The sequence below is a fragment of the Pagrus pagrus genome, assembly GCF_965226575.1.
Source record: "Pagrus pagrus genome assembly, chromosome: 9".
Taxonomy (NCBI): Eukaryota; Metazoa; Chordata; class Actinopteri; order Spariformes; family Sparidae; genus Pagrus; species Pagrus pagrus.
This window is the reverse complement of record NC_140193.1, coordinates 18,124,167-18,144,760: the sequence shown is the minus strand read 5'-3', so window position 1 is coordinate 18,144,760 and position 20,594 is coordinate 18,124,167. Positions and strand designations below refer to the sequence as shown.

The 20,594-nt window shown below is 39.5% G+C and overlaps 1 protein-coding gene across 1 annotated transcript in view; it reads left to right on the top strand.

Moving 5' to 3' along the window:
* The window catches only part of hs6st3b (heparan sulfate 6-O-sulfotransferase 3b), a 79,553-nt gene extending 65,257 nt beyond the window's left edge, over positions 1-14,296 (top strand). The window contains exon 2 of the mRNA XM_084363075.1: positions 6,545-14,296. Coding sequence (XP_084219201.1) covers positions 6,545-7,313 — 769 coding nt within the window. The 3' untranslated portion in view covers positions 7,314-14,296. The remainder of the gene's footprint in view (positions 1-6,544) is intronic.
* Positions 14,297-20,594: the final 6,298 nt, after the last annotated feature.

The window sequence follows — 20,594 nt, the reverse complement described above, 5'->3', positions numbered from 1 at the left end:
CAGGCTGCTGCTGCTCGTGCAGCTGCTTTAGAGATGAGTATTCTGTGGTGGAATGAGCTGCAATATGCCTCCTATCCATTATTGATCAGTGATTAACTAGAGTTCAGCAGAGTTCTTGATGGCAAGCAAGCGCAAGGGGACGGGGTGTCATGTCCCCCCAATATATAAGATATGGGAATATGTCCCATCCAGTGTATGAAATATGTATATATATTCTTTATTTCGTAACTTGATGTTTCTTTAGGTTTAGTTTTCTTATGACAATGCTGTGATTATGGTCTGGTCATTTTTAGCCACTACAACCACTTGGTTAGGTTTAGGAAAACATCATGTTTTGGCTTAAAATGCCTGAAGATGTCTCAGCTTCCTGTCAGAAATATCTGGATTTTGTCACGACAAACACGGCTGAAAATTCTCCCATCGTCTCCTCATAAACATTCAGTTGTGTTATACATACAAATGTCGAAATTCAGTAGTTCAGAATTCAGAAATCAATGTTTTTGATCTTAAGAGTACGAGGATTTCACTTTACCGAGCAAGTTTTAAATAAACTTCAAAGAATAAACTTCAGTCAGCTACCCAGTGAGTATTTTTCCTTCATCATGGCTACAGATATTGACACATTTCACTCAGATGAATGCACATTATCTGTACCGGATACTCATTTCAGCCAAGTAGGCCCATTTGCTCAACCTCAATGAATATATCTGGTTGGGTGCTTTTAACAGGCTGGAAGATCACCTTTAGAAATGTGTGTCTGTTGTTGATTTGTCACTAAACTAGGTCGTTATGAAAGCAACAGCAACAAATACTGAGGCTTTACCGACCTTAGCTGCCAACCCAAAGCATCAGTAATTGATGATCTTTTTCCAGGAAGTTACATATTGTTGCTTTAACCAGCAAGGTTATAGTTATGTTATTGTTAAAAAACTCACTAATGGGTGGCAGTTCGGAAACGTAATCATTGCCCGTGGCGTTTGGTCCTTATCACTCTGTGTGAGTGTGTTCAGTGTTTTACTGAACATCCAACATGTAGCGAGTAACAGGTTAAAGGGTTAATATTAAAAATAAAGTGAAACCCATTGTGTGTGACCATTTTTATAAAACATACCATACACAGATGCTGATGGTTGTTCTTTAACCTTAAAAAATATAATGTTATACACACACACACACACACACACACACAGGCTATATGCGTATATACTTGTTTTTGCCCCAGTGTCTGACTAAAGACTTATTCCATCACACTACAGCAGGCTGAGGCGTCTTGGCAAAGAGAGGTGGCTCTGTCACAGCTTTGACATATGAGACAGTTTATTAATAAATTGTCTCATTAAAGCTGCTTTCCACAGTATTTTCTGTGCATTTTGAATTGAATCTACAGGAAAGCAGCAGAGCGGTGTAAACTTTCTCACTCTGCTTTTGATAGTGCGTGAGAGATGACTGTAGGGGTGGTAACACGGGCCAGAGGTAAGAGACGCCTGTTAGCTTATACCCCCTCCCCTCTCGACAGCCATCTGTATCACTCAGGGAAAGCCTCCTCGAGACAGCTCTGCAGGCCTGCTGATCCTGATGCATTTTGACACTGATGGTGCACACAACTGACCTTTGGGCTGTTGAGTGCACTCAAACAACACTTGCTGCATGTGTTTATGTCTCAGAGACAGTCTAATGAGGATGTAGCCACAGCCAGCCAACTCCAGCAGCAGGTGCCAGGATGCAGCTGCCACCAGGGCTGTAATCATCAGAGCCTCTTGCCTGACTCACATTGGGTAGCATTGTCAGCGGTGGCATTTCTATGGCACAGTTAGGATGAATCTTCCCTAGATAAGATATTGCTAACTATAACTAAGACATATATTTGGCAATCTTGTTGTTTGTTCAGTCAGTTAATGTTGCTATTTGCCGCTTGAATACACCCGCATATTTTCCTGTTGCTCAGTCTGTTCTCATCCTGAGGCGTGTTTGTGTGATATCTCAGGGAAAGTTGGATTCACTACTTTTCTCTCAGCATACTAAACCGGTGTTGTGTTTTGGGTTGGAAGAAGTGTGTTTGAGGTATGAGATAAAGGTTGATCATGCTTAGCCACAAATAAAACCTTAAAGGTGCAATATATAAGAATTGGCCACCTGTCAAATTCATACTCCAAACAAATAGGGGGCAGTATATTACCAGAGTAACTAATAACCACTGTTAACTGTAGCTGCCATTAGCTAGTTAGCTAAGCCAGCCATGTAGCTCCTATTAGCCCGGACTGAGAGCTTGGATCACTGTGGGAGTGTTGGTGTTTAATATAGGATCATCATCTCATGAGGTAACGGGTGGCTAGAGGCTAGCTGGTTAGCATGCTAACACCAAAATACATAGCAGTCTTGACACATCATCAAAAGTGTTATTTCTTAACATTCTATTGAAAAGTTTTGTTAATTTTTTAAAGTTGTAATATATAAGATGTGGTTACCTGTTGAACTCCAAACAAATGACTGTAGCCACTGTTAGCTTGTTAGCTTAGTTAGGTATGCAGCTAGCCAGAGAGTTGGCTTTTACACTGCTTGACTGCTTGGAATTAGAGGTTTACAGGCCCTGGGCTAGCTGGTTAGCATGCTAACATCCCTAGATATCACTGCAACACAATACATAGACGTCTTTCACAAAATGTCAAAAATTTTACTTCTTCACATTCTGTTGATGATTATAGTTCATTTTTTAATGTTTTAAACTAAAATTCTTACATATTGCAACTTTAATGTTTAAACTAAAATTCTTCGTCTTGCACCTTTAATGCACAGCAGCCCACAGCAACTTGCGTGTTTGGAAGTGAACCAGTTCTGCCAGAAGAGAAAGTCAGGTTTTCCCACTTTAGTATTCGAGGTGTTACTTTACACCTCGCTGTCAAACGACCTCCTGTTTTTCACTCAGTCTTCAGGATATGTAAAATTACTTTTCTTAATGTGCAAATGATTAGTATGAGAGCAGGTCTGCACTCTTGCAAATTACACCACACTTAAATACAGCTTGATTTCTGCAGGGACGAAGTGTGAAGTGTGATATGCACTGATATTTGATAGCCTGCCATCACCTGACATGGCAGCCATAAAACAAAGATTTTTTTTATTTTAAGTGAAACTGATGAAAACATTTGATTAAAGGTGCACTGTGTAGTTTTTGGGAAGACATTTTGATCAGAAGAGAAAGATCTCCATTGGCTGTTGTACTTCAACAAACCAAATAAACAAACTCTCTTTGTTTTCATGGCTGAATAAACTGAATAAACAAACTGACCTTAAAGATGTGCTCTTCAGTGTTCTGCTGACCTTATTTTCCTCTGACAACAGCTTGTTAATTCAGTTATGGAAATAGAAAATATTTTTAGTTTTTATTATAACCTCATTAATTATTCTGAGCTTGAATTTCTTCTCCAAAACTACATAGTGCCCCTTCAAGTAATCTGTGTTCGTTTTTAGTTAATCCATTCATTATATCTGTTGTTTATAAATTAATTGTTTGCTTTAAAAAATTTCAGAAAAATGTTCACAGAGTTCCCAAGCTGACATCTTCCAATGTGTTGTTGTGTCAGACCAAAATCTAGAGTTTACATACATTTAACTCAATGTATTAGTTTACAAAGATAGACAACTAAACTCGGCAACAGTCCTCTGATCATAATGGAGAAGCTGGAACAAGAAAATGTTTGAGGTTTTCTTTAGGTTGGCGATTAAATCAGTGAATCCATTAGTTTTCTGTTTAGAACAGCGTCCTGGAGACAGTCACCTCCATCCTTCTCAGAGGCTGATAGTGAATCAGACTCTGATAATGCCTCTGATCGTATCTCAGTGGTAGAAGACTGGTAAGGACAAAACAAACAGTATATTCTCCCTTAAAAACAACCTGAATGAAGTCTGGGAAAAATATACCAGATTGTTGGTATACCAGTATACCAACAATCTCAGAGGTCTTATAACGTCCGCACTGAATCCAACCCTGAAGGAAAAGAAAGTATGAGCACACTGAGACTGTTTGTGTAGCGCTTTTATTTAGACTCCGGGGTCAGTCTGGGTGGATGTCTGCTGAGTAAGGCCAGACACGGCAGGCAAAAATCGTTTTTTCATGCACTGGTCAATTTTTGGGATTTTGGGCTATTTTGCTTCCCTGAGATGTTTTCTTTCAGACTGGTGGAAAGAAAACATCTAAAATACACACTTAGGTGTAATACAGACACCCTTTTTAATAAATACTCAAAACACTCAGCAGTATGAATAAATGTAACCTGTTGCTGCACCACTTCTGTTTTTCTTCTTATTTTTTAACAGTGGTTTTGAACGTGCCTACCAAACATTTCCTTCATAACTTAGGGCAGCAGAACAGCTTCTGTTCTGGAAATTAATGCAAATAAGTGCAATGTTAAATTGTATAATATAGCATTTGCATATTTGGGGATTCATTCAAGAAATAATGTAATACAACAAAATAATTGTCTTCATGTAAGTAGTAAACCGAGCATTTTAATGGCGATATCTATTAGTTTAAAAAATGACCTTATTCATCTTTTTTATGTCTGAGAATCTTCAGTGTCATAGTTAAGAGTAAGTAAGTAAGTCAGCAGAGTCAGAGAGTGTAAAGAGACCAAGACAAGACCAGTGCAAGGCCCTCACTGCATGACACACCTGTGGACCCTGCAAACCTGTCATAGGAGAAATGTCTTCGCAGCAGAAGAATTATGTGTAGGGAAAACTCCTCTTCCAAGTTTTACCATCGACCTTGCACAATACATCTGGTTTTCTTCCCATAGAAAACCATTATTAAGTACAGTATGTATCAAACAGTGGAGTGACAATCCTGCAGTTGTGGTCTTGACTGGTCTTGAAATAAAATCCAGACACCTCTTTTTCTGAAACTGAGACAAGTCAGGTAAAAATGTGCCGATTCTGAGACGTGACCCTCAGAAACTGGTCTTGAAACCGTTCTTGAGACCAAGACCGGTCTGGAGTACTACAACACTACCTATTTTTAAAGGATGATCTCTCAAAGATTTTCTCAGACGAGACCAGTTTTACTCGGATCACTATTCTGAAGGTTTTTACAGAGGGGTTTATTCATGTATCATTCATAGCCTGATTTATATTACATTGTATTGCTAAGAACAAGGCAAAGCATTTTTATTTTTTATTTTTATATTTCGTCTGGCTTTTGACAATATTTTCTGATTTATGGATTGATTTTTCTTTCTTTTTTATTTTTTCAGATATTCACATTCCCCTTTGTGAAAACCTTTTACTCTAATATGTTAACAAAATGAAATAAGAAATCTGAACCTGGCTTGAGCCAAAGTTCAGATTTCTTTTCTGGAAATTAATTCAAATGCGTAGGCTACATATTTAATTGATTAGTGCCTCATTTCCATATTTAAACATTTCAGAAAACTTGTAACACAAAAAAGTAATCAACTGGGGAAGTTTCACGGTGATATCTGAGTGTTTTGCCATGAACTGAAGCAGCACTGAGAGTCAATGTGAAATGTCAGTGCCGCACTGCACTTTATCTGTCCAGACTGTTCTCAGGGGAGGTGGTCGCATCATCAAATATTCACATGGCACTCAGAGGACATCACCTTAGGAAGAGGTTTACCTGACCAACACCTGTCCCATCTTTGTTTTCCATCAGAATGCACTTTGACATTTCTGCAGCTCAGCGGAGTAGATCTCCTTGGAGGTCTGCTTCCTTGGCATGAAGGGCAGATGTGACTCTGTGCGTGTTGTTTCTCAAGCAAAATACCAACTGAACAATACGACTCGCAATTACGTATATTTGTTGTTTGCTTTTTCTTTAGCAGTATTGTTAGAAATGTTATTGTAGAAAATGACTGTTCTTCTACCTCATTCTCTTTGAATGTCTCCGCCACCGCAGAATGCTGATGAATCAATGTTAGGCCTGTCTTCCAAGTTCAGCGGCTGTCCTTTTGCAATGATTGAGGACATATTCAGTCTCTTGGCAGAGGCAGTGGCTTGTATAAAGGAAAAAAATAGCACTCATTTACCAGTTCTTCACCGCCAAACTGCCAGCCGAATGTGTTTGTGCCTGTAAAATACCCTGCTGTGATTGGGTGACAAATGATGGCTATACCCAGTTAAGAGTTCAACAGATTTGAGGCACAAAAATTGAAACCTCATTATTTTGCAGCAGTGACATGTTTAGGGGGTTGGTTGGGTTGGTTTTACTCACTTCCTGTGTGTCCGGGGGATTACCATTATGTCTTGATTCCCAATTATTCCTCATGTTGGCAGGTGGAAGGAATCTGTGGAACGAAAGCACTTCCAGCTCAATTTTGTAAAATCATTACTCTGATGCAAGGGTTCAGCTTGCAAGGGCAATAGATACTCTATATTAACCTCATTACTGAGACTTTCAGTTAGCCAATTAGCATTCAACCTTGAAGTTTCATACACAGACAAAAGTCACCATCTGTCAGCACAATGCAGGGCAGCCCTCTGTGATGATGATGATGTGCTCACAGCTCTCTAACTGTGCTTGTTTTGGCTGCAGGAACTTCTATTACATCACCATGCTGCGTGACCCGGTCTCCCGCTACCTGAGCGAGTGGAAGCATGTCCAGCGCGGAGCCACATGGAAGACCGCTCTCCATATGTGTGATGGACGTTCGCCCACCCAGGACGAGCTGCCCACCTGCTACAACGGGGATGACTGGTCCGGTGTCACCCTGACAGAGTTCATGAACTGCCCGTCCAACCTGGCCAATAACCGTCAGGTGCGCATGCTGGCCGACCTCAGCCTGGTGGGCTGCTACAACCTGTCCTCCATGAACGAGAGCCAGCGTAACCACATCCTCTTGAGCAGCGCCATGAGCAACCTGAAGAACATGGCTTTCTACGGCCTGACGGAGTTCCAACGCAAGACGCAGTACCTGTTTGAGCGGACGTTCAGCCTGCGCTTCATCGCCGCTTTCACGCAGATCAACAGCACGCGAGCCGCCAACGTGGACCTGAGCGAGCTCGTGCGCAGACGCATCGAGGAGCTCAACTTCCTGGACGTGCAGTTGTACGAGTACGCCAAGGACCTGTTCCTCCAGCGTTTCCAGTTCACCCGCCAGAGGGAGCACCAGGAAGTGCGCTTGAAGAGGCGCGAGGAAAGGCGTTGGCTGAGGGAGCAGAAAGAGCAGGGCAGGCCATGGCCGGCCAAACACAGAGGGGGAGGAAATAGAGGTGGGAGGAGGGGAGGAGGTGCGGAGAAAGGGACTGAAGGTGACTTCCCCACCACCACTGAGGACTACACGAGCCAAGTGGCCCGCTGGTGAGGCTTTGGTCCCGAGAGAGAGGAGCAAGAGAGAGATTCCTCACAGACTAGTTGAAATGTTTCCTTTGACTCTCTCTCTCTCTGGCACATCCTGGTGTCCCTCTCTTTTCGTCTCACCTTTAATCTGTCTCCTGCATCTGTCTGTTTCTCAGCTTCAGTGTGATCCGAGTGCTCTGCTGTTTCTTCATGAAAACTGCCAAGTCTGTGAGTCTCACAGCAGCTCTGCCTTGGAGTGCCCTTTGGTGTCTTAAATCTCTCTTAAATGCTGTTATATTTTTGTCATTTAATTTCTGCCTTGTTTATTTATGATGTGTTGAATAAGAATACTTAAACTGAGGTGAAAGAGAAAAAAAAACAAAACAATCAAAAGAAGCTGCCATAGACTGCATTGCTTTTAATTTTGACATTCAGTGCAAGAGTGATGAATGTCGTCTTCGTTGCAACTGGTAGAAAAACGTACTCCGTTTGAAGGATGTAGTTGTAGAAGATGGTTGCATGTCACACGTCCACATAATACTGACAACTGAGGAGAGTGAATTTTCCAAAATATTTACGAGCCAAGTTTAATAAAAAACACAATGCATTTGTTGTATTTTTATTTAACGACACTGACACCCTCTCTAAAGATCATGTTGTATGCATGCGTTACTTATGTTTTAACCCAAATACAGAAGCTCTATATCTGATGCTTTATATTTTGGCTACAGCACAAGATATATTATTACATATACATATATATATGTATTGTCCAAGTGCAATACCTGGCAGACTTTAACACGTCTCCCAAAGGTAACATAATATGAACACACAGAACTGTAAAAAGACATAAAAGACAAAAAATTGAGTTGTGACTTTTTCCTCAGAATTTTGAATTTTAAGTGAGCATTTTGAGAAAAAGTTCTAAACTAAATTTTTTCAATTTTTTCTTTTATAGTGGCCCTAAGCCTCCAAATCACACAGCCACAAAGCAATATAACACTCCCCTTACTTTCGGTAGAACATTGTGTTTTTTAACACCAGAATGGGAAACAACTCTGTGATGAGAAAACCATATTTTGTGAGTAATTCCTTTTTGAAGTAGTCGGCTGCTGAGATAAAAAGTTGGTAAATAGAACAAGTGATGAAATGTGTCAGTGTGGCTGCTGTGTGGCCCGACTGTGAATGAGATGATCAGCATTCAGTCCTCACGCCCCTTCCCCGTCACACTGGCTGCTTTTACATGTTTGCAGAGCTGACGGCGACTGCTCTGCGGGCAGTGAGAGCGCTCTAATGCCAGCAGAGCACCAGCCTACAAAGACCGGCCCAGCAGATAGTTGGGAAATAAAACATGTCTGTCATTTCTTCTGCCCAACAGTTTCCAGTCCCTCAAATCCAATCAGCACAGCAGTACACGGAGATGAAAGAGGGCTTGTTTTGATGCGGCTGAATAGGCTTCAGTGATGCTTTTTATGCCTCTTATCTCATATTCACTCCAAATCCCTGCTTATCAAATTAAATGTTCACTAAATGTAGACATTTAAGTGTTGTGGCTGCTGCTATTTGAACATGATGTTTCTTCTGTGATTGCAGTATTTCTTATAAAATACCTCAGATAGCACACTTTTGTTCCATTATAAAAGAATCACCTGTGTTCTGTCCTGGTTGAGTGATTCATACAGCGAAAGTGTTCAATTGGAGCTAAATTGGTGCACTTGTCTGTGTGGATGCACTTAAGTCTGTATGAGTTCACTGAGTGTGTGCATGAATGGGAAAGTAGGTGTATATGAGGTGTATAGCATATTGATAACGATCATCAATCATGTGTTTCAAGATGTGCTACAGCTCTGAATATTGAGTCGTTCTCTGTTTAATTTATAATTGACATAGTCAGCAGTGAAACAACACGGTGACAACATGTTCGTCTATGTCAAATGATTGATAAAGGGTCATTTTGGATACTTATTTTTTCCTAAAGAGCAGTATAGTCTAAAGTCTTGTTTCAGTACATTTTGTCTCAGTGTTATGCTACCTTATACAAGGCACTTTAAAGGATAAGTTCACCCAAAAATGAAAATGAGGTCATTATCTACTCACCCCATGCCGAACATTTCTGGAGCTTCACAGCAATTAGTGTTGCAGCATTCTCCTAAACAACTGAAGCAGATGGGGACTTGTTTTAAAACGTGAAAAAATGACTGAAAGAAATCATAAAATGGCTCCATACAAGTCATCTGGCATAATCCAAGTCTCTGGAATCCCAGACATCCCAAATTGATATGAAGAGACGTCATTTACGTCCTTTGTTAAAGCCGTAATCTTCATTGTAGCTGCTAAGATGAAAGCACAACCTGTCTGAAGTGGGTGCACAAGCTTAACCCAGCAGGGGTGTAAATCATCTCTTTTCAAAGCAATTTGGGATCCCAGGGATTCCAGAGACTTGGTTTCTTCCAGATGAGCTTTATGGAGCCATTTTATGCTTTTTCTTTCAGTTGTTTTGGCATATTTTTAAACAAGTCCCCAGCTACTTCTGATGTTTAAAGGAATGCTGCAACGCCGTTTTGCTGTGGAGCTCCAGGAATGATTCGTGGACTACAATACTTCAATTTTCTTTCCATCGGCACAAGTGTGATTAGATAATGACAGAATTTTCATCTTTGGTGAACTTATCCTTTAAACTCCGTTACACTGAAAATCAGATGGGCGACAAATTAAATGAAAAAGCTGAGTAAATAAATGCAGGAACATAATGAATGCAGATGCTTCCACACAGGTGCACTGCGCACTACAATTAGGCAATTAGCATCAAATCGTGCTCTGTGGCATGTATAAAACTGCTGAGCAGGCCCAGTTGATTCTGATTTTCTCAAACTGGTGAGAGGAAAATATCTAAGTGACTGTGACAAAAATAAACAAGGTTGGAAATTGTGGTCAATGGCGCACATTTGACGAACGTGACGCTCGTGCATTTGTAACAGAAGAGCTACACTTCCTCAGTTGACTCAGAATGTCAATGCAGGACGTGATCAGACTGCATCAGTACGACCAGTCTGTCAACAATTACATACAAAGGGATACTGTAGTAAGGTTGCAGTGCATAAACCCCTCATTACAAAGACGGATACATATGTGAGAGTTCAGTGGTGCAAAAAACATTGTCAGTAGCCACTGGTCTACAGAGCTGTGGAAAAGGTTGATGTGGTCAGTTGAGTCATCCCTCACCATATTCTCAACAAGTGGGCGAGTACATGTGTGGCGTGCACCCAGAACAAAGTGCAAATCCACTGGCATGGGCTGGGTCCTCTCATCCTTTTAGAAAGAAGGGTCACTCCAAATCAATACAAAGTTGTTCTGAGGGATCACCTTTGTCCTACGATGAAAGAAACATTTCTATCCTGATGGCTTCTTCCATGATGACAAAGCCTCCATCCAAAGGGCACGAGGCCTCACTGAATGGTTTGATGCGTATGAAAAGGATGTGAATTGTATGCTGTGGCCTTCATACTGAACAGACGTCAACCCATTTGCACACCTGATGATTTTGGACTGAAGTGTTCGACAAGTGCTCTCCACCACTGTCGTCCAAACACCAAATGAGGGAGTATCTCAGTGGAGCTGCAAACTCTTCAACAACAACATCAACATCTTATTAAGACAGTTTATGTCGTTTGTTTCCTTCTGTTTGTCACCCGTCATGTTACTTATCTGTTCACGTATCATTACCAATAGTTCATTAATATAAAATACCTTTGATATGATCTGCTTAATTCTCAATACTGCTCTGACATTAAACATTTAAACCTCAAAAACGCTTATCTGCTTTAGCAGGACAGTGTGGGTGTGGTTTGATCAGCGGTGGAAAACACACTGAGATCCTTTACCTAAATTAGTTAAGTTAAAGTACCCATGCATCATTGTTAAAAATACTTCATTGCAAGTAACTTACTTCCTACTTACAGTAAGTAAAAGCACTGAAGTATGATCTACAAAATGGACTTCAAGTACTGTGAAGTAGTTGTCGTGCAGTAAAATTGGCCCCTGTGACTGATTTATCATTATATATCGAATGCTAACATACTATGTTAAATATTGCAGGTCTAAATAAATAAATACAATCTTTAGAATATAAATAGTAATGTGTCAGTGTGTGAGCAGCCTCCAAAGGGTCACAAAATACTGCAAGTCTGGGGGTTATGACATGAGATGATACATGGTAGAGGAAAGAAAATTAAAAACTAAACGTTCTGCTACATAAATCTATTTTCACTTTCTTTTTCTGAGATATTGGATCACTTTTGAGGCTTGTTTAGAGGGGAAATGTGGAAGTGCTCATATCTGACACATGGCCCCAGCTAGACAAGGTTTTACTACAAGGGATCACAAGCCAAATGTGCTGGAAACCACTGGTTAAATCTTAACAAATTGCTGTATTTCATATGTTTATGTGTGAAATATCTAATCAGTAAAGTAACTAGGAACACTATCAAATAAATGTAGTGGAGTTAAGAGTACAACATCCCCCTGTTTCAAATGTGATCCGTGCTCTGAAGTATGGGATAATCCTTTGTTTAAATAAGCTGATGACAAAGTATGTTTTATTGGCCTTCAAGTAAACTTCACTTGTAATGGAGTATTTAGGCCTTCTTCACTAAAGGCAAATCACAGTCGGAAAAGCAGGTGTAAATAATCCAATGAATGATGTCGGAGCTCCATTAAGCTGCTTCGATTCTTTTTTGTTAAGCTGCTTCGATTTTCAGGGTAATGTTTTTGTCTCTTTCTGTCTTTTTATTGTTATTATTCATACTATTAGTAATACTTGTGCTTTTCCTACTGTGACAACTCAAAACATCTACTGTGCACAGAGGCTTATTTTGATATTATTACTTTCACTCAGGTAAATGATAACTGAGTACTGCTTTCACCACCGATCAATGCATTCATTGCTAATTGCAGTGAGACCACAGTAGGATTTCTTCTTCATAAAGAATAATTCGGTACGGTAATAGCTGTTTTATTTCATGATGGAAATGTATTTTAATAAACATGCTGCACTGCTGTGTGACAGGCTGGATGGTTTACAATGTTCCCCAGTGACAGATGGCATCAGCACTGCATGAGCAGTACGAGTGCTTTATAGCTATTAATGAAACACTTCTGGTGTTGTCAATGTGCTATATACCCAAGTAATATATACAGTATGTGTGTGTGTGTGTGTGTGTGTTTGTGTGTGTGTGTGTGTGTGTGTGTGTGTGTGTGTGTGTGTGTGTGTGTGTGTGTGTGTATGTGTTACCATTGTATTATTGCAAACAAAAGCATGCAATTTCTGGAAAACTTGTGGAGGGATCACTCGCTGCCGAAAGAAAAAGGCGACACTGAGCTGCATTGCTGGCTTAACTTTATATAAAGGAGCAGCAGAAGGACCATGAGTAGGCCGCAATGGCAAAAAAGGGAAAACAAAACATAGCGTAAGCAAAGAAAGGCTTTGAAATGAGAGTTTTGGTTTAACGAGTTAATTTAAAGACCCATAAGCACTGCAATTACTGTAGCTGAGTTACAATACAAAGAGATAAGGAGGTGGGGTATATGTGTGTGTGTGTCTATGATCATGTGTCTGTGTGTAATCACTCACACCTGTGTTGCGCTGCCTTAAAGCCTTCTGTGAGCGGACAGACCGGCCACTCACTAGAGATTCACACGAGGGGCAGAAGCTGAAATAGCATTTAGAGATGTTCAAATGTTTGTAAATAACACCTGTGTTTATCTGTAACAAAGCTAATGTGACGCCACAGAGATCGAGGAAGCACTCAGATCAGCACATCTCAACAGACCCTTTTCACGGCAGACATTTTGACTTGTCAAAGCCAGACAAGCACAGGTGTTGATGGCTTCATTACAAACTTGCTCCAGGGCTCTGGTATTGTTAATGTTAACGTTATCGGTCACACCTATGTTGTTCCTGCTCTGACAAGCGAAAATGTCTGTTGTGAAAAAGGTCTATCAGCTCTGTGCAATTAATAGTTGCCACGCTGATGGTAGCTGCTGAGTTACTCCCGGGTCAGTCTATTCATTTAATAGAGATTCAGCTGAGAGGTGCACTTAAACTCAAAAATCCCCTTTTCTTTTTTTGCAAAATGCTTCTTTAGATTGTTCATGGTTATAAGGACACGTTTCCATGGACACAGGAAGCAGGGGTGCTGAGGGGGCTGCAGCACTCCCCCTAAAACAGGATTTCTAAAAAACATTCTTTTGAAAATGTCTAACACTTCAGAATGTGTGAAAGATACAAATTTTGAAAGTAATTTCTCGACATAATCAACAACCTGTAGATAGAAAACTCACATCTCAAGGCTGAGATCTCGTCAACTCATGTACCGATCTTCCACAGAGGTCAGGGTTTATTTCTCAGTCACAGTGGCCTCCTCTCTGTACTGTGATTTATGTGTCAGTCCTCTGCTTACTCACAGAAACGAGGGATTCTGTAATGAAGAAAACAAAGTACACTGCTCAAATTTAAGCTCATTATTACATGATTTTTTGTTTTTCTCACTTAATGATGTCCACTAATTTTGAAATGGAAAAGTGAAAACTCTCAGACTATGGTGTAAATAAAGTGATGAAAAAAAAAGCCAAATTTTACTGCCGTTCCAAAAAACAGTGTGACATGCCGCTTTGTAAAGGAGCTTTTTAATTAATTTGTACTGACACTCCATGAAAGCGCACACCTCTGAGATTTATCTGTACTGATTTGTTTATTTATATGATTTCACCTGTTGCTGAAGAATGGCTTTGCCTGATTGAAAATACCAGTATTACCGACACCTCAGTGATAATGGAAGAGAGCTTTCTTAGTGTAAGAATTTCTATGTACATGTTAAAAGTCTTGTGATGAAATGAAAAGTCTTAAGAGCCTTTTGGCGTGTAATATTTAATCTGCCATTTTTCTTGTCAGACTTGAAAAAAATGAGTGAACTCTACTTAAGATATCAGAAAATAAATGCATTGAATGGCCATGACATGATGATTCGTCTTGCTTTGGTATCTTCTGTATATAGGTTACTTTTAAAGGCATTGCACACATACTTTACCAATGTTTGTCACAGTGATTAATGTAATCCATCCATTCATGCCAACAGCCTACACTGTGCACTCTAGGGTGCCCTTCCAGTGGAGAAAACATGTTAAAGTGCCCTCTAGGGTGCCCTTCCAGTAGAGAAAACATGATAAGGTGCCATCTAGGGTGCCCATCCAGTGGAGAAAACATGATAAGGTGCCATCTAGGGTGCCCTTCCAGTAGAGAAAACATGATAAGGTGCCCTCTAGGGTGCCCATCCAGTGGAGAAAACATGATAGAGTGCCCTCTAGGGTGCCCTTCCAGTGGAGAAAACATGATAAGGTGCCCTCTAGGGTGCCCTTCCAGTAGAGAAAACATGATAAGGTGCCATCTAAGGTGCCCTTCCAGTGGAGAAAACATGATGAAGTGCCCTCAAGGGTGCCCATCCAGTGGAGAAAACATGATAGAGTGCCCTCTAGGGTGCCCTTCCAGTGGAGAAAACATGATAGAGTGTCCTCTAGGGTGCTCTTTCAGTGGAGAAAACATGATAGAGTGTCCTCTAGGGTGCCCTTCCAGTGGAGAAAACATGATGAAGAGCCCTCTAGGGTGCCCTTCCAGTGGAGAAAACATGAGAAAGTGCCCTCTAGGGTACCTTCGGGTGCCCTTTCTGCGCATCACCCCTTTTTCCCCCATCAGTCGGGGTGAAGAATTTCTTAAATGCATTTTTTAGTTTCCAGGGGACTCTACAGCGCCTCCTGGAGCTCAAACATGGCTGAGGGGAAGATGAGAGCTTTCTACCAGGACACTTCTGGCCTTCTCCCTTGTCCTTTCTAAAAGTTAAAAGTTGAGTCAAGGGCTTTGGGGGGTTGAACTCATGGCTTTCCAAAGAAATGCTCAAAATTTATTCAAGAAAATTGCTTTGTGAGCCATCTCGAATATTCACAAAGCACCTCGATGAAAGCATTAAGTGCATACTGAGAAGTGAGTGTGATATTCACAGTTTAACCATAGTTTAGCTCATACAGAGAGATATAATTACTTTGTCTTGATTATGTTGACTGTAATTTGCTTAGCATCTGTCACCCAATTAGAAGAAACATGTGAAGATTCTCCTTATGTAGGCAGAAACACTTTCAAGACAGCTTTACTGACTATTTTTACATCTTGAAAAGAAGGTCAAGAAGGAGTTATAGACTCAGAAGTAGCCAACTCTACACAGTCACAGAATGCATTTTCCTCTGAATATTTTTCATTTCTTCTCATATGAATAAATAAAAGACAGGTGTCCGGTGCTTTTATAGAAGCTAATTAAAGATAAACACAAAGTGTTTTCTTAAGATCCTGGCTTGATGTTTTTCGCTGATTTCAATTTATTTCAACACCAGATAAGAAACTATGCAGCTATCTACTCCTACAAGTCCAGATAACAACTTATTAAAGATGCCCTCTGCGTATGTATTAAAGGGTAAGTTCACCAAACATTTGATGGAAAGTCTGGTGAAGTTTTGTTGTACACCAAGCATGTCTGGAGCTTCACAGCAAAACAGCATTGCAGTATTATCCTAAACAACTGAAGTAGATGGGGACTTATACAACCTACAAAAACCATGAAACGGCTCTATACAGCTTGTCTGGCGTAATGCAAGTCTCCTGGGGATCCCATATTGATTTGAAGAGATGTTATTTACACCCTTGGCTGTGCGCTAATGCTTCTAGCTCAGCAGCTATGGCTATAGTGGAGATTTTGGTTTTTAAAAAAGGGTGTAAATAACATACATGAATATGCAAATATTTTTCATTTCACAACTTTAATTGCTGGACACAAGATGTCTCCTACTTCACTCCAGTCTCAGTTTTTGTGCACTGGAGGCTTCAAGATTTTACATCACAAATTAAAGTGATGTCATAGATCATGCTTGTAGCCTTGCCTCTTAAAATCAGATTTTCAGTGATCACAGAGAAAATTTACACTTTCAGCAGATGAAAGTGAAAACAACCATCTTGTGTCAAAGTCAATCACGGTGAAGCTCAAATATTCAACTGTGGGATCAAAAACAAAAACACATTTTAGACTGGAGGAGGACTTTAAGTGAAGATAATATCCGGACATGAAGTGATAACGTGACAAATTTACTGTATTAGAAAACAAAACAAACTTTGAATAATTACAGTAGGGTATATTTGTTGGAAAATGTTACCCTAAGAAGCAACATGAAATAAAATAAACTGATTTTACGTTACGTTCTTAGACCACTGATTTGGTTTTAAGTGCAACAATATTGCCAGAAAAGTACATTTGCTTCCCATCAGCATTAGAATAAAATGTCTCAGTGCTTATATTAATTAACTTCATGTTTTCCAGTACATGCTTTACAGTTTAGCTAGCTCAACATTTCAGCCAGCGGCTGCAGCAACTCATTTCCACCTGGATGTTATAATTGTATTACATGTATCTCCAATGTTTAACTGGAGTGAGTAAGTGTGTAATGACTTGGAAAAAAAAGACCTTGTTGCTCGAAGACTGTGATCTACATTCTGAGCCTTTACAGTCAGCATAAAATCTGGTGTCTGATATCAAACACTGGTACACAGAATGGTCCTAAAACATTTAGGATGAACATGATTTTCAACAATGATTACACACACGCACAAGTTCTACCTAAAGGACTTTGGTAAGTACCACTGTACCACTGTCAAAATAACAGAGTTTGAAAGTGCATCCTTGGTGTGAAACAAAATGATGTTCTTGCAAAGTAAAATATTTGCTTTTGTTTTGGTTCGTATTTGGTTCGTACACTTATTTTGTATTCATGTCTACGCAGTCCTTTTGAACTGAAGGTCTGAGCTGGCCTGGTGAAACTACTGGGTTTTTGTTTTCCAGAGTACAGATGCTCAGATGAGAGAATAGTACAAGCAGGATTTTTAATTATATTGAGCCTCATATTAGTTAAAATGCAGGTCATTTTTCTACCCACATTGCAAACCCTCAGTGACCCATACAGCTTGCATCACAAAGTCAACACCTCACTGTGGGTTTCTGAACCAAATATAACCCCATGTTGAGCCTCTGCTGTCAATTTGTGAAATAAATTAGAGTAGACTGACATCTACAGGCCATTACCTTGAAATGCTGCTTCTCCTGCCTCCCAAACTGTTAATTCTTATAAACATGTAAGAAAAGTTCAGTTTTCCTTATAATCTTTTTATTACAAACCCTAATGAATGAAATGAATGCAAGAAGAAATTAGTCCATCTCTTATTAAAATGAGTCTGTTTCTCAAACACAAGCGTCACTTCTACGTTTGCATGTTATACATTTTCTTCCCACTGGATGGGGGTGTTGCTCTCAACAATTAATTGTGCTTCATGTAAACTGCATACAGAACAACCAAATGCTGGATATGCCCGACTTAAACTGGATTCTTGTTTTATTTGGAGTAAAGGACATTTTAGTGGACACAGGGCATCTTTCTTTTATCAGTACTGTCACCACATTGGAGGTGGTATATAAAAAAAACAGAGAGGTTTGATCGTTTGAAAAACAATCATTTAAGGTAGAGTTTGCAAGTGAAAGTCAAACAGGTTGACTGAGTGTTAACTTGTAAAGATACAGTACAGTCTACAGTTTAGTTGAGCTGAAGACTTCTGGAAGTGCACATGACATCTGGCCGAGAAATACTAAAATGTGACAGTGACGCCAAGTAATATTGGCGAATACCAATAAACTTGAAATAACAAGTTGTTTTCTTTTTAAATAACAAAACATGAGCAGCAAACAGGGTTAAGGTCAATAAAATGAAAGCGTGGGTTTCTGCATTCTCTTTGTTCGTACAGCTGACTCACTTTGACAGTGACATTTTCCCTCAAAGGGAGCAATATGGTGACCTTTCCCTGTGGCACTGGATGCCACATCTCCGGTTTGTTGAAGGGATCTGTCAGTGTGACAGATCACATAAATCTCATCTGTTGCTAGAAGAAGCCTAAAAGGGTGATCAATCAATTAGTCATAACTGGTGTGTGTTTTTCATGAGCACCAACAATGGCTAAATCATTTCATGTGATGGAATGGTTCAAATGTTACATTCATCACAGTTTTTTTTTTTTTTTTCAATTTTAAATTTTTTTAAAATACTTTTAAATGTACATTTTATACTCGCTTCTAAAAACTCAAGGTCAACATTTATTACTAAATGAATCTTGCAAATTGCTAATTTATGAGTCTTTCTTTCACTAAATAAAGGTTACGAACATGCCACTCAAAGCATTCAATACTAATTCTTTGTGTGAGGGTTTTCCCTTTCATTTGGTGAAGAGCAAGGCAGAGGAGCTCCTTACAACATCCTCGGTGCAAAGAAATAGCTGTTTGTGAGCCACTACAGGAGTAGTATTGAAATAACACATCTTTGGTGTTTTCATCACACATCAACAGTAGTAGGGTAAAAATAAAAATGTAGTGTATACAGCTGTTACAGTTCACCTACAATGTGTTTATAGTTGAATCATTTGAGGTGAACCATTTGGAGTTTGATGCATTACTAACCTGTTTATTACAAAGGAAACGATTGTTTCAATAGTCTAACAGTCTTTAAGCACCACTTTCTATTTCTATTTCTATTTCTATCGCTATATATCTTTTGCTGGATTAATATGGACCAGTTTGTCCCCTAACTGCAAAGCAGTCAGCACAGCGTGTGTCCATTCTCTATGAAAAATTAATTAACCAAATTTTAAAAAGAAAAGAAATTGTTCTTATTCTGCTACCTCTTCTTTAGAACTTGCTAGACTCAAAGGCACCACCTGATGGTGGGAGCCCAACAGCATATTCATCAGTACTGCAAACAGCACTCCATTATGAACAATTCAGCCTATAGAAACATATTGCACATACATCTTGAATATAATAACTGCATATAGAGAAATACGGGTGCAATTACGAATTGGCTTGTGGGGTGAATTATCAAACAGTATGTATCGTTTTACCTATCACATGTAGGCTATGAGTATGGACTCACTATGTGTAGGTGATTAATTATGCTAACATGGGTGCTATGTAATAATAGTTTTTATGGTTACATCTATGTTTAAATCTGTCCAAGCATGTATTTCATCTTCAAAGGTGTAGTTAACTTCCTTTGCATTCAACATGTGTCTTTGGCTACGTCTGTTTGTTGTGGGTAGTCAAACATTTGACTCTACCCACACTGAGCACCTCCCTGAAGTGCACATTGCAGTGAAGGCTTCTAGCTGCTATTTCTAGGCTACTGTTTTGCTTCTTATTCCAACTGTACAAGTCCAATGTTTTTCATGATGACTCTTTAAAAAAAGTACCACTTGACAAGGTACAGAGACATGTGAGTAGGAACGACTTGATGATTAATGAATCCTTTATAAGTAATCTCTAAATAACTGATTCAAGGACTGCATAACAGATAATGATCACAGACTGGGAGATACTATATTAATGAATCAATGCATACTGGTTAAATGTAGCTCTTGAAAGTGCACAGAAACAGCAACTAATGACTGAGTAATTACTTATTAATGAGTCCACTTGGTAACTCTCAGTGTTATGCGCTACTTGAGGGTGCACAGGAAGGGTAACTGTAATTAAATAATAAGTAGCCTAATGAATGAGTGTGCATGATAACTAGTATTATGTTTCATCACTTGGAGGTGCACAAAACGAGTAACTTATGATTAAACAATTAGTAATATCACTAGTTTGATGTTTGAATGAAGAGCTCAGTATGTCTCTTCAAAGATGTATGAACTAATCATTAACTAATGATTAATAAATATAGCTAGCATCCCCCAATCTGGTCTCTACTCAACATAGGCTACAGTCCTTAAATCACTATTATTCAGCAATGACTCATTAACAATTCATTGATTATTAAGTCGTTCCTGATCTGTTCCTTGGTAGCTACTCGCATTTTTGTGTACGTTGTGTTAACAAAAAGTCTCCCCTTAGGCCTAAACTGATTTGCTACATAACTCTTTAGGAAAAATGCAGACCACTGGTCTTAATTTTGATTTCGCACTATCTTTGTCGATTTATATCGATACACTTTACAGGTTAATTGGATGTTTATGTTTGCGCGTGAAAGCGTGCTCTCATTAAACTAATCCAGAAAAACTCACATGGTTTTATTGCTGTTCCCTTGGTAACAAGCAAACCCTTGCCCTTTTAGCCTACTGGCATTCGTGTAGATCGTACCACTTTGCGGTCGTAGGGGGGACGAAGGAGCTACGAGT